At 41.1% G+C, this 15,527-nt stretch overlaps 1 protein-coding gene across 1 annotated transcript in view; it reads right to left on the reverse strand.

The window, feature by feature from the left end:
- Nucleotides 1-1,520: 1,520 nt before the first annotated feature.
- DUXB (double homeobox B) overlaps nt 1,521-15,527 on the reverse strand; it is a 39,639-nt gene continuing 25,632 nt past the window's right edge. The window contains 6 exon segments of the mRNA XM_024735713.1: nt 1,521-1,736; nt 1,890-2,102; nt 3,195-3,226; nt 3,229-3,345; nt 3,717-3,822; nt 5,718-5,875. Of these exon segments, the coding sequence (XP_024591481.1) occupies nt 1,521-1,736; nt 1,890-2,102; nt 3,195-3,226; nt 3,229-3,345; nt 3,717-3,822; nt 5,718-5,875 (842 nt within the window).

The following is a 15,527-nucleotide window of genomic DNA, read 5'->3' on the forward strand; positions in this document are numbered from 1 at the left end:
AACTGGTATCTTTGTAGAACTAGATGTATGCGTACTGATCTTCTTTCAGCACCTTCATATGGAAAGTAAACAAAGCAAATATGACGAAACAGAAAGCAAATTGCTAAAATGAACAAAGAAGTGATTTTTTTTTTTTTGCGGTGCGCGGGCCTCTCACTGTTGTGGCCTCTCCCATTGTGGAGCACAGGCTCCGGACGTGCAGGCTCAGTGGCCATGGCTCACGGGCCCAGCCGCTCTGCGGCATGTGGGATCTTCCCGGACTGGGGCATGAACTCGTGTCCCCTGCATCGGCAGGCGGACTCTCAACCACTGTGCCACCAGGGAAGCCCAGAAGTGATATTTTTTAAAGACATTTTTATTGCCAAGGTAAACCCACATATACCAAAATCTGTTTTCAGAATTTACCTTTTCAAAAGAAGGGGGAAGACTGAGAATGAGAATGGTTATCCCAGGTTTTAGATGAATGTATAATGTATTTATAATAAGAGGAGAAATATTATGGACATATATATATACATATATGCAAATATATACAAAAAACTAAAAAAGTGGAAATATTAGCATCATTAGACTATGTTCAGTGATGATATGGTATTGCTATTATAATTTCCTTGTAATTTTTTGTATGTTTTAAATAGTCAAAGTAAAAATACACTTCTAAGTGAGGATTACTCAGTATTATGGATTTGTCCTAATCCATTTAATCATTCCCGTAATGATGGATGCTGAGGTAGTATCTAGTTCCCAGTTTAAACCCTCGGAGCTTTGGGGAAAAGCTCACTTTTATGAGCTCACATCATCAGGAAGTACAGCATCCCTTCGTTTTCTACACAATGAACTAATTTCAAGTTTGCCCTCTCATGATGCCAGGAGGGAAAGAAGTTCTAATATGTCCCTCAGAGATCTATTCTCACCTGAGTTAGGTTACAGTTTGTGGGTTTTCCAGACCGTGGAGGACATGGTGATTACAGAGAGAAGGTCATATTCTTGAGTAAAATACTTTTTTTCTGGAAGAATTCAGCAGACATGTCCACTACCTAGTGCCCATGGTGCTTCCATAGGCAGTGTAGAGCTTGGAAACAATCCTTCACTTAGTGGAGTAGAGAAGATAACCACTGCCCACAAGAAAAACAACCTCCATGTGGGTTTCCAAGTGGTTTTTCCTTCCCCCTGCTTTAGTTTTGCCTCTGACAGGATGACCTCCTTATTCATTGTTCTTTAAATTGCTGTGATCTGCATCAAAAGAAAGGAGGACTGGATCAGGTTCAGAATGCTATCTTCTTCCTCCTGAAGCTCAAGTCCTGGTGAGCTTTGCAAAGTGTTCGGAAGAACCTGAAAATCCTGGAGGGTCCTCTTCCTGTGGATCAGGATTCAAAAAAGTTTGTACCTTTTACTGACAATCTGTGAATGGCAGGAGTTGACCTAAAGCCTTCTTGAGGTTTCTATATATTGCTGGTGCGGTTGGCTGAGGGCATGAGATGGTTCTCCAGCTGACTCTGTGCTGTGGCCACCAGTCTGTCTCAGTGGGTCCCTTTTTGAGGATCCCGCTCTGCAATCAGAGCCTGGCAGCACTCATCCCACCACTGCAGAAAGTAAGATATGTCCACCTGGCTCAGATCCTGTGGTGGTGGTTTTTTGTGCTCATCTTGAGGCTGAGAATAGTCTTCCAACTGCAGTACTCCCATGTCAGTCTGTTCTTGGTGATCCTGGCGTTCTTGGTATTGGGGCCAGAAGGGCTACTGAGTGTCTGGGTCTCCTCCCATAGTCAGCAGTACTAGCACATAATTCCCAACTGTTAGAGTAGAGGGAGAGTTCTCTCCTCTCTGCACAGCCTGCATGGGCTGCATCATGACACTTTGTCCTTGGATCACACAAGGGACAGAGGATACGTGGGATGGGAGAAGAACAGGTAGAAATGGTTGGTTCCTGCTGAAAGAACTGGAGGAAGCAAAATGATGAGATCTGCCTGGGAGAGTACATAGGTCAATTTCGTGCTGCTGAGCTGTCATACCAGGTCTCCCATTTGGGCCATCTACCAAGGAATTCACAGGCTCACTTGTGCTCTGCCCAGGGTACAGAGATCTTGGGTCCTGAAACCACATCTCCGTGAGAAAAACGGAGACATGGATATCATAAGACAAGCGATTCTGGCTGTTCTCAAACTGTGTAAAGCAAAGCGGCTATTATATAGGCCCAAATCTCAAGAGGGGTGTGTCTGTGTGTGTCTATACACATATATTTTATATATATATATATGAAATTAATTGCCCTTGTTCATGTGTTCAGTATGTGTATATATGTACATATGTGTGTGGACACGTATATATGCATAAGTATGTGTGTATATGTGTTTATGTATGTATATGTATACATATACATACATACAAACACATAGATTTAAGTCATAGCACATTCAGCAATCAACTATAGATGAATTGAAACTCTGGCTAAAAAGGCATATGCTTTAGGATCCACCCTTCAATTTCAATGATGGATCAGGGAACAAGGTCTCTTGATGAGGTTGACATTTTCCTCCTATTAATCAGTGTTTGCACAGGAATACATACCTTGTAAACGTGTATAAATCTGAATAAGGATTAATAAACACAGATAAGTGTTTATGAGGGTCATTGTGCTGATAGACCTATGAACATGCTTCCTAGTCATGAGTGTTGAACGTATACGGAACCACTATCCCCATAGCTTAGGTAGAAGAAGGTACTAATGAGGGTGCTTTTGTTCCCCTATTTGACTATGCTTGTAGATTTTTTGGGGGGTGTTAAAAGTGGGCTAAGGAGAGATGGGCAGGATATCTAGTTGGTAGAGGCGAGGAATGCTGAAAAACACTATACCTGGCATGGACTGCCCGTCCCAAGAAAGAATTGTCTGGCCCAAAATGACAGCAGTGCCAAGCTTTAGAAAACCTAACAAGAGTGTTCTCAAAATAGACATCAACTTTCACATTTTCCCACAGTTTTGCTGCTGGTGATTCTGAATAGATGCACCACTGACAATTTGATTAGAAAATTCTTCCTTTTGCAGGAATGTGACTTGCAATGCCAGGTGTTTGCTATCCCAGGCCTTTGTCCTTGATTGCTGTGGTAATCTAGGTTAGTCAAGGTTTTCCAGCAACCAGTCGGGGTAACATCGTTTAATGGGTTAGGGATATTTGCTGCCATAGACATAAAACTTACTTGAATTCTCGATCCTGGAATGCCTGTTTGGCTAGTGTTTTCCTGTTTGCAATATCAAAGAATTGGTTCCTCTTGAAGGCTTGAACTAGAATGTTTGATTGAGATCTTGGAATAGATGTGTGGTCTTGTGTGGCTCCTTTTGGTAAGTATTCTAAAAGAGAATGCAGGGACAAAAGGGTTTTTAGGACATTTTTGCATTCAAGCTGGAAACTCAAACTTGGGAAGATAGTGCTGACCTCTTACACCCTCTGAATCCCCCTGAGATGACAGAAGAGGAGGATGTTGCCCTGCTTAGAGCAGTGGGACCAAAAAGTCCAAAGCCTTTCTTGCTCAGAACCTGTCTATCCCAGCCACTGTGGGACCATGCTTATATTGATGACCTTAGGTTACTCAGAACAAGCTGTAAGTGGCTCCAAAACTAAGGAATCTTTGTGGAGAATTTGGGCACAACATGCAGAATTGATTCCCCTCTCAATGGGACCCACTGATGAGCTAGCTGCATTTGGACTGGTGGGTTCTTACCTTGAGTATAAGGCTGAGGCTGGTTCTGTCCATGGGTTTGGTCTTCTCCTAAGGAGGAGCTGAACCCCAATCGGCTCTGTCTTGCTCTGTGGTTTTTAAACCAAATCTGAGTGGGAAAAGACGACGTGAAAGTCATGTAACTCAGTCTGTGTCATTCCAAATATCAATGCAGTTAAAACTAATTGATCAACTGCTCTTGGGATGAAATCCCTAAGAGAAAGATGATGTATTATCCTGGGATTGATGCTATTATTAGCATACAATTCAGGATGGTATACAATCTGCTCTCAACTCAAGTTAGCATTTCTTGTACGGTCATCCTCAGGGTATCCAAAACAGTGTAGCTCTCTCAAAGGAAATCAATCTCTCTCTCTCCCTTGTGTTGTATCAACTTTTCATTAGAATACCATTTCATAATACACAGTACATATGGGATTGATCTTAGAAAAGAATTTCTTTATGTAGGGCAGTAGAATTAGCCATAGTCAAGAGCAGGGCTAACTCACCTACACTTTTACTTATTTCATTCCATAGTCAGCAATAGATAATGAAACTCCTAGGGACCCCATATATCTTGCTTTAAAACTATTATCACTAACATAGCCAATTGTATTCTGCTTGTTTCCTCATTACTGGAGTTGACATTGCAAGGTACTTTCTAAGTATTTCTGAGTGTTTTATTTTGATAATTTGATAATTCATGGTAAGATTAGGGTGTCAGTTATAACCAATATCTGATGTAGCACTCATATCCCAGGCATTGTGCTAAAAGGTTATATCTATTCTTTAAATTAATTAATAAAAATATTTTCCAATAAGAAGTCTTAAACCCAAGTGGAAACTGGAAACTAATGAGTAAGTTACTGAACACAGTTGCAGAACCAACCTCATCCTACATTGTTTCCTGGACTTGCCATCCTCCACCTCAGTTCAAATGGGCCTAGTACCTCTCATGCAGCTAATCACTAGATAGTCCCCCAAAGTGCAATTTATTCTGGGATTTGGGAAAACTGTTTCCTACACCTAAAACAAATGCATTAAGAAAAGGGGAACCTTTCTTCTCCCCAGCGTCCCCTCAGACTGATGCCCTTATATATAGTGACTTATTGGAGATTTTTTTTTTTTTTTGCGGTACGCGGGCCGCTCACTGTTGTGGCCTCTCCCATTGCCGAGCACAGGCTCCGGACGCGCAGGCTCAGCGGCCACGGCACACGAGCCCAGCCGCTCTGCGGCATGTGGGATCCTCCCGGACCGGGGTACGAACCTGTGTCCCCTGCATCGGCAGGCAGACTCTCAACCACTGTGCCACCAGGGAAGCCCCTGGAGACTATTTTTGATAACAAAAATCTGAACTCATTATTCTCCTCTGAAAGCACCTTTTTTATTGACCTTTATTGATTTCAATACTGTTTCAGTTGGTATAATTGTATTATTTACAGCTATCTCTTTGCTGACTGAAGAAATCCAGTTTATTTTTATTTTTACATCAGTAGTTCTATTCAAAACGATACAATATGGGATTTTATTTCATACACTCCTGTGAATGAATCACATTTCAGATATCAGTGAAAAAATAAAAACTAGCTTGAGAATTGGGAATTTACATGAGTGCTTACCCCACAGTTTCCTCATAATTATATATTAATCATTATTCTGCAGTATATATTCCAGTACTTGATACCATATCATTATCATAGTGATCCAATTTCCTATAATCTCTAAATCTCAAAAGTTGATTTAATTATCTCCTATTGGAGAGCCTCAACCAGTATATTCTTTTCTCCAAGAGTGAATGCCCCCAACCAATTGGTAAAAGAAGTAACAGTTTTCTACCATTGGTAAAAGAGGTAATTCTTGTTTTTATTTTGTTTTAAATATTATTTAACAGGAAAAACCTTTAGGAAACATACCCAACATAAGAGAATCACCTGCCAGTGCTAAGCTTGGCCTTTCTCTTTACCTTGAACCTGACAGATAATGAAATAGAAACCTGATACTAACCTGAATTTTAGATTCTGGAATGCCAATTTCCTTGGCCAGTTGTTTCCTGTTAGCTTTTTCAGGGTAAGGGTCATGTTCAAACCATGCTTGGAGGATATTCTTTTGACTCTGGTTGTAAATAATCTTGCCTTGCCAGGTTTCTTTTTGTAATAGTATGTCTGATGAAGAGAAAATGGGGAGAATTATGAAGGATATGTTTATGGATTAAAAACTGGGTGAGCATATATCTTACTTCAGGTTGAAAGTCTGTCGATCCAATGATTATTCTGTATTTTTACTTTAGGGATATACCTAAAGTCATTCTAAATTGGAGACATGGGAATTCCCTGGTGGTCCAGTGGTTTGGACTCCATGCTCTCACTGCCAAGGGCCTGGGTTCAATCCTTGGTTGGGGAACTAAGATCCCACAAGCAGCCAGGCGTGGCCAAAAGAAAAAATTGGAGACATACAGGTCAAATATATATATAATAGAAAAAATGACAGTCTGTCATCTCTGAGTTACCAAAGGAAGAAGTTACTAGAAATCCACAAAATTACATGCAAAGAAAATAGGAGTTAGGAAAATAAATGGAAATAAATGAAACAAGTAAAACATTAAAACAAAAACAAGAAAAACATTAAAAGGATAAATTAAATACAATACACAAAACTGATACTTTATGATAAAATACATTTAAATAAATATAAAATGTTAAATTATTAGATATAAACTAAACGTAAAATATTATGTATTCCATATATATTTTTCTCCATTTAAAGTGTTAACTTTAAGACTTTTGAAAACCCACATATGGGACTCACGGCTGTCTCTTAAATTTGAAATTGCATTCTCTCACTTCAAAGCACCCATCAATCCCCTGATAACTTATCACTGCAAAACAGCCCCTGCTTCAACAACCTATTCCTCTAATCATAATTGGGATTTTACTTTTTATAAACTCTGGAAAATAAACAAAGCATGTGGCATTATCAAAGAAGAGAGCAAAACACAGATGAGAATTTACCACTTGCAGTGCTGTTCAAATCCATCTTGGGAAGAGGTATCCAGATTCTGCAGAGATGAGTGGACAACTAAGCAAGACACAGGATTTATAAAACAACCAGAGTGACCCACCCATTTCTTAAATACCCTCCTATTTAATCCCGTCATTAAATATTTAACACTTTTCAGAAGAGACTTCAAGTAATCAGGTTAAGAAGAAATACAGATTCTACCAGATTCTAATTTTGCATCTATTATAATATCTCCCCAAATATGACTTAGAATCTGTGCTTTCTACTTTACATGGTACATATGTATGTATCAACATATATTATATGCTTTGTTCTCTATAATTTTTAGTACTCCTGTTTCTTAATTATTTTGGCTTGATGATATTATTTTAATATTAGATCGATATTCCTATTCACTTTGTAGGCTCCCTGTTTTCCTTAGCCCTTACTGAAACAAATTTCTTTCCATTATTGTTGCTATTCTATATTCCACAGTTGTTAAAAAAAAACACTGATCTAGGTGTTGCTGTGAAGGTATTCTATAAATTGAATTATATAATCAGTTGGATTTAAGTAAAGGAGATTATCCTCGATAATCTGGGTGGGGCTGCTGCAATCAGCGAAAAGTCTTAAGAGCAAATCTGGGTGCATTCCTGAAGGAAAAGAAATCACGCCTATGGACAGCAGCTTCATCTCCTGCCAGAGGCTTTCAGCCTGCCCTTCCAAAGAGCCTACCCTAGAAATCTCATTCTTGCCTAGCCAGTCCCCACAATTGTATAAGCCATTTCCATTTAATAAATGTCTTTATTTGTGTATGTGTATGTATGTATGTACACACACAAGTATGTATATAATTTCACAAGTTCCCTATGTGAATTGAGTTCAGAATGCTACTGTTTCTCTGATTGAACACTAAATGATACAGATGTTGGTATTGAAACTGAGCAGGACCCTGTGGGGCTCACTGTCTCAGGTTTTATGGTAATGGGGTTAGTTTCCAGGTTGTCTCTGGCCAGTCATCTTGATTGGCCCATATTTCGTCTGACTCAGGGTCCTTCCTGGTGGCGCACCCATCTCTCAGTCAAGATGGATTTCAGCGTGAGGGCTTTTGGGAGGTTGGCAGGACACTTCATCTCCTCCCTCCTCCTTTTGGCCCCTCCTGAATTCTGGTTAGTTGCACTTCATTCTTTATCAGGACCTCCTGTTGTGAGACAACTCAGGTAAGCGGTTATCATCATACCTGGCCAAGGCGGGCAGTTTTGGTCAACGGTTCCCTAACAGAAGAAAAGTTACAATACCAGCTATTACCATGTGACCATTTGCATAAATGAGGATATACTAATTATGAGGATTGCATTATGAATATGTTTGTATAAATATTAACAAAATATTTTGCTTTCTTCCTGCTCTTATTCCCTGATGATCCAATATAAGATGTATTAATAATAGTTAACATTAAATCACCGTATTTAAGGGGCATCAAAGGAGAAGTATTCACATCAGCCAAGGATGTTGCATCCTCTTTGGGGAAAGGATTAGCATGTTTCTCTTGTAGGCATGATAGTTGCACCGTATTAGGCAGAAATACCACTTCGTTATTATCTTTATTTGGAAATTATTTATGGTTTCAGGAGATGTGTATGGTTTCCAGGTTGACAAGGTATGGACAGAGCTGGTCAGTTTTGTGTCAGTATGGCTAGGCTACAGGCCCAGTAATTCAAACACTGACCTACTTGGAGTTTCTGTGAAGGTATTTTGTAGATGTGATTAAAGTTCATAATCACTTGACTAAGGGAGATTATCCTATATAATCTGGGTGGGCCTAAGTCAATCATCTGAGAGGCCAGAAGGACTGAGTGAAGGCTTCACTGAGAGGAAGAAATTCTGCCTATTGATAGATGCATCAGCTCTTGCCCGAGTTCTAACCTGCCTTACGGATTTTAGACTTGCCAAGGCTTCTCTGCAGTCACATAAGCCAGTTCCTTGCAATAAATCTCCACATACACACTGATTCTGCTTCTCTGGTTGAATACAATCATCTGATACAATTATTAAATTATTTACTTTGAAGTGATGACTTTAACAAGAAAAAAAATATATATGTGGATTTGTCGTGGGGCTAAACCATGGGTGATGGAAAAATTTATTGAATCCTGAAAAGATGGCAACTGTAAATTTTGCTGCTGTAAATTTTTTCTGGTAAACCTCAGCTGTAAAAAACTGGAAGGCAGGAAATGCGACAAATACTCTATGCCTTGACTTAAAGACAACAGAATATCTCTGTCAAGACTCATGTGCTCTTGGCTACTATTGCCTTGGGAACAGCTAGAGAGAAATGAGCTCAGAAAGAAATGTGTTCCTTAACAGGAAAAATGGAAGGGGATAGAAAGATTGTATGAACTGCAAGATAACGTGTGCAAGCAGACTTTGTATCATTTATATGAGGAAATACGAACTTGGAGACATATTTTCTAACAAAAAGTTTACACAGTTAAAAAAAAGCAAAAATAAAACCTGGGTTGTGGCTTAAAACCTTTGGTTTAAAGCAGTGATTGCATTATAACTTCTACCAATCATTCTTCTATTATTTAAGACAGCATTACTATAAACCGTCACCAGAAAAAAAATGGTATGTGCTTTTGCCACAGACACTGATAAGCTCAAGATATTTAAGATGAGAAACAGAAAAATTAGGCACAATGAATTGGGGGATGGGCTAATTGCACCTGGAAATAGATATAATTAGATAGGTTAATTCATCTTTAATTGTGTGTGTTTTCCTTTGTTGACATATACGTGTGGGATTACCAGAAAATTCACATGCTTTAACTAAAAGAAACTTAGCTTGGATAAAAACAATATTTTGTGAACTGCACCCGCTCATATTATATCCAGATGGTAAAACCCTCAAAGAGCTATAGCCTCTAATGCCCCTACAAATGAGGCCAAGCAACATAGAAGACATCCGAGTATCTGGTGTAGGGACTTCATCTAGGATCAGACATTGACCTAACTAGGGGGAAAAGCATTCTCAGCTAAAGGGAGCTCTTCCTCAAAACATCCCCCCATCTGAATCTTGCTGTTGCTACGTTTCAATGGGTGCGGTGTCCCTCCTCTTCTTCCATATCATGGCAGGATATTACGTTGATCCAGTCCATGTTCCAACTAGCACATAGCATGGGCTTTTGTTCTTTGATATTTTGATGAGGAAGAGTTATATCTGGATCTTTCAGCTGCTTTGAGTGTGAATGGAGGTGTTGGGCTTTGAGTCCTAACTGTGTTTGGAAAAATCTTTCATACTGTGCCTGGTGGAGAAGGGTAAGATTATTCTGTGTACTTTAGGGATAGAAGCCAATAATTTTGACCAAATAGATGGACTGCAATATAAATAAATAAAAATTTAAAAAGACATTTCTTTTTTTAAAAATTTTATTGATTGATTGATTGATTTTTGGCTGTGTTGGGTCTTCGTTGCTCTGTGCGGGCCTTCTCTAGTTGTGGTGAGCAGGGGCTACACTTTGTTGCAGTGCGTGGGCTTCTTATTAGTGTGGCTTCTCTTGCTGCAGAGCACGGGCTCTAGGCACATGGGCTTCAGTAATTGCAGCATGTGGGCTCAGTAGCTGTGGCTCACAGGCTCTAGAGTGCAGGCTCAGTATTTGTGGCTCATGGGCTTAGTTGCTCTGCGGCATGTGGAATCTTCCTGGACCAGGGATCGAACCTGTGTCCCCTGCATTGGCAGGTGGATTCTTAACCAGTGTGCCACCAGGAAAGCCCCGTGCAATATATTTTATTTATTTTGGCTGCGTTGGATCCTCGTTGCTGCCCACGGGCTTTCTATAGTTGCGGGAGCAGGGGCTTCTCACTGCGGTGGCTTCTCTTGTTGTGGAGCACGGGCTCCAGGCACGCCGGCTCAGTAGTTGTGGCTCACGGGCTTAGTTGCCCCGCGGCATGTGGGATCTTCCTGGACCAGGGCTTGAACCCATGTCCCCTGCATTGGCAGGCGGATTCTTAACCACTGTGCCACCAAGGGAAGCCCCTGTGCAGTATATTTTATAGGGACTGAATATTTCATGGCACCAGCCCAATCAGGCCATGTCTTCCAAAAGGCTTATACTTTCCAAATTGTTGATTTCAGTCTTTGCCTTGTGATTTCTTTCAGCCAGTGAAATATGAATGGATTTAATGAGGCAGCCTGTGCCATCTCTGAGCAGAATCCTCCATCTTTGGGACCATCGTTCTCTTCTCACTACCATGCGCCTTCTTGGTCCTAGATAATGATACCATTAACCTGAATCCCAGAAGGGTGAGTGAGAAATAGGTGAGTCATTAGTGTTTAAGGTCACGTATTACAATGACATAATTGAGACTAAGGTGATGGATATACAGATTTGCTTTTTGTACCTTTAAGTTCTATGACCAGAGTTGTCTTTGTTTTAAAAAAAACAATTATCTGAACATTTCCAGAAACCCATTTGTTATAATTTTGTTTAATAGCCTCCTCCAACCCTGTTTTTTTTTCAACTGCAGTAAATTTTTGTGAAATTTAGAAGGGCATGAAATCCATTTTCTAAATGAAGAATTCCAAGGGACTTGTCCTTGTGTCAGGTGTGAAGCCTAAGGAGGTACCGTACATAGGACAGGACCCACCATGATGAAAATCATGGGAAGCTGTTTGCTCAGGTGGTCATCTGATGTGCAGAAAATGAAGGAATCTCTTGGACTTAGGGGATAGAGACTTGGGATGTTGCCTACGTGTGGGAGAAAAGAGTGAATCTGTTCAAGTGTTTCCTTAATCCTGGAGAAGATGTTTATTTGTACTTTAGGAAGAAAGTAAAACAATGACCTTTCTGGATTTAGTTACCCAGATTCTAATCTATTTGTTTATTAAAAAGTGAAGACCAGGGCTTCCCTGGTGGCGCAGTGGTTGGGAGTCCGCCTGCCAGCGCAGGGGACGCGGGTTTGTGCCCCAGTCCGGGAGGATCCTGCATGCCGCGGAGCAGCTGGGCCCGTGGGCCATGGCCGCTGGGCCTGCGCGTCCGGGGCCTGTGCTCCACGGCGGGAGAGGCCACAGCAGTGAGAGGCCTGCGTCCCACAAAAACAAAAAACAAAAAATGTCTCAAAAACATCCATTCATTTCCAAGTTATTCACTTTCTTTTCTTTTTTTGCATTTTATTTTATTTATTTTTTTATACAGCAGGTTCTTATTAGTTATCCATTTTATACATATTGGTATATATATGTCAATCCCCATTTCCCAATTCATCACACCCTCCCCCCTCTGCCACTTTCCCTGCTAGGTGTCCATACATTTGTTCTCTGCATCTGTGTCTCAATTTCTGCCCTGCACACTGGTTCATCTGTACCATTTTTCTAGGTTCCACATATATGTGTTAATATACGATGTTTGTTTTTCTCTTTCTGACTTACTTCACTCTGTATGACAGTCTCTAGATCCATCCACGTCTCTACAAATGACCCAATTTCGTTCCTTTTTATGGTTGAGTGATATTCCATTGTATATATTTACTGCATCTTCTTTATCCATTCATCTGTCGATGGGCACTTAGGTTGCTTCCATGTCCTGGCTATTGTAAATAGTGCTGCAGTGAACATTGGGGTGCATGTGTCTTTTTGAATTATGGTTTTCTCTGGGTATATGCCCAGTAGTTGGATTGCTGGATCATATGGTAATTCTATTTTTAGTTTTTTAAGGAACCTCCATACTGTTCTCCATAGTGGTTGTATCAATTTACATTCCCACCAACAGTGCAGGAGGGTTCCCTTTTCTCCAAACCCTCTCCAGCATTTGTTGTTTGTAGATTTTCTGATGATGCCCATTCTAACTGGTGTGAGGTGACACCTCATTGTAGTTTTGATTTGCATTTCTCTAATAATTAGTGATGTTGAGCAGCTTTTCATGTGCTTCTTGGCCATCTGTATGTCTTCTTTGGAGAAATGTCTATTTAGGTCTTCTGCCCATTTTTGGATTGGGTACTGGGGCACGAACCTGTGTCCCCTGCATCAGCAGGTGGACTCTCAACCACTGTGCCACGAGGGAAGCCCGATTTGCGTATATTGATTTGCGTATATCCCTTGCATTCCTGGAATAAACCCCAGTTGATCATGATGTATGAACCTTTTAATGTGCTGTTGGATTCTGTTTGCTAGTATTTTGTTGAGGATTTTTGCATCTATGTTCATCAGTGATATTGGCCTGTAGTTTTCTATGTGGCCTCTTCCATTGCGGAGCATAGTCTCTGGACGTGCAGGCTCAGCGGCCATGGCTTACGGGCCTAGCCACTCCGCAGCATGTGGGATCTTCCCAGACCGGGGCATGAACCTGTGTCCCCTGCATCAGCAGGAGGACTCTCAACCACTGCACCACCAGGGAAGCCCTCTTCCACCATCTTGAAGCTACTTGATTTGTGGCCTGTGATGTGATCAATCCTGGAGAATGTTCCATGGGCACTTGAGAAGAAAGTGTAATCTGCTGTTTTTGGGTGGAATGTCCTATAAATATCAATGAAATCTATCTGGTCTATTGTGTCATTTAAAGCTTGTGTTTCCTTATTAATTTTCTGTTTGGATGATCTGTCCATTGGTGTAAGTGAGGTGTTAAAATCCCCCACTATTACTGTGTTACTGTCAATTTCCTCTTTTAAAGCTGTTAGCAGTTGACTTAGGTATTGAGGTGCTCCTATGTTGGGTACATATATATTTATAATTGTTATATCTTCTTCTTGGATTGATCCTTTGATCATTATGTAGTGTCCCTCCTCATCTCTTTTAACGTTCTTTATTTTAAAGTCTATTTTATCTTATATGAGTATTGGTACTCCAGGTTTCTTTTTTCCTGGTACACGTGCCTCTCACTGTTGTGGCCTCTCCTGTTGCAGAGCACAGGCTCCGGACGTGCAGGCTCAGCGGCCATGGCTCACGGGCCCAGCCGCTCCACGGCATGTGGGATCTTCCCGGACCAGGGCACAAACCTGTGTCCCCTGCATTGGTAGGCAGACTCTCAACCCTTGTGTCACCAGGGAAGCCCCTGTAGCTTTCTTTTGATTTGCATTTGCATTGAATATCTTTTTCCGTCCCCTCACTTTCAGTCTGTATGTGTCCCTAGGTCTGAAGTGGGTCTCTTGTAGACAGCATGTGTACGGCTCTTGTTTTTGTATGCATTCAGTGAGCCTGTGTTTTTTGGTTGGAGTATTTAATCCATTTACATTTAAGGTAATTATTTATACGTATGTTCCTATTACCATTTTCTTAATTGTTTTGTGTTTGTTTTTGTAGGTCCTTTTCTCCCCTTGTGTTTCCCACTTAGAGAAGTTCCTTTAGCATTTATTGTAGAGCTGGTTTGGTGGTGGTGAATTCTCTTAGCTTTTGCTTGTCTGTAAAGCTCTTGATTTCTGTATCAAATGTGAATGAGATCCTTGTAGCGTAGAGTAATCTTGGTTGTAGGTTCTTCCCTTTCATCACTTTAAATATGTCATGGCACTCCCTTCTGGCTTGTAGAGTTTCTGCTGAGAAATCAGCTGTTAACCTTAAGGGAGTTCCCTTGTATGTTATTTGTCATTTTTCCCTTGCTGCTTTCAATTTTTCCTTTGTGTTTATTTTTTGTCAACTTGATTACCATGTGTCTCGGCGTATTTCTCCGTGGATTTATCCTGTATGGGACTCTCTGTGCTTCCTGGACTTGGGTGGCTGTTTCCTTTCCCATGTTAGGTAACTTTTCGACTATAATCTCTTCAAATATTTTCTCGGGTCCTTTCTCTCTCTCTTCTCCTTGTGGTCCCGTATAATGTGAATGATGTTGTGTTTAATTTTGTCCCAGAGGTCTCTTAGGCTGTGTTCATTTCTTTTCATTCTTTTTTCTTTATTCTGTTCTCCCGCAGTGAATTCCACCATTCTGTCTTCCAGGTCACTTATCCGTTCTTCTGCCTCAGTTATTCTGCTATTGATTTCTTCTAGTGCATTTTTCATTTCAGTTATTGTATTGTTCATCTCTGTTTGTTTGTTCTTTAATTCTTGTAGGTGTTTGTTAAACATTTCTTGCATCTTCTCGATCTTTGCCTCCATTCTTTTTCTGAGGTCCTGGATCATCTTCACTATGATTATTCTGAATTATTTTTCTGGAAGGTTGCCTATGAAGGTTGTTCATTTAGTTGTTTTTCTGGGGTTTCATCTTGTTCCTTCATCTGGTACAAAGTCCTTTGCCTTTTCATTTTGTCTGTCTTTCTGTGAATGTGGTTTTCCTTCCACAGGCTGCAGAATTGTAGTTCTTCTTGCTTTTGCTGTCTGTCCTCTGATGGATGAGGCTATCTAAGAGACTTGTGCAAGTTTCCTGATGGGAGGGACTGGGGGTGGATAGAGGTAGCTGTTGCTCTGGTTGGCAGAGCTCAGTAAAACTTTAATCCACTTGTCCGCTGATGGGTGGGGCTGGGTTCCCTCCCTGTTTGGTTGTTTGACCTGAGGTGACCCAACAGTGGAGCCTACCCAGGCTCTTTCGTGGGACCAATGGCAGACTCTGGGATGGCTCACACCAAGGAGTACTTCCCAGAACCTCTCCCACCAGTGTCCCCATCCTCACAGTGAGACACAGCCACTCCCTGCCTCTGCAGGAGACCCTCCAACACCAGCAGTGAGGTCTGGTTCAGTCTCCCCTGGGTTCACTGCTCCTTCCCCTCGGTCCCGATGCGCACACTACTTTGTGTGTGCCCCCCAAGAATGGAGTCTCTGGTTCCCCCAGTCCTGTCAAAGTCCTGCCATCAAATCCCACTAGCCTTCTAAGTCTGATTCTCTAGGAATTCCTCCTC

Source organism: Neophocaena asiaeorientalis, unplaced genomic scaffold (genome assembly GCF_003031525.2).
Source record: "Neophocaena asiaeorientalis asiaeorientalis breed wild unplaced genomic scaffold, Neophocaena_asiaeorientalis_V1.1 scaffold40, whole genome shotgun sequence".
NCBI lineage: Eukaryota > Metazoa > Chordata > Mammalia > Artiodactyla > Phocoenidae > Neophocaena > Neophocaena asiaeorientalis.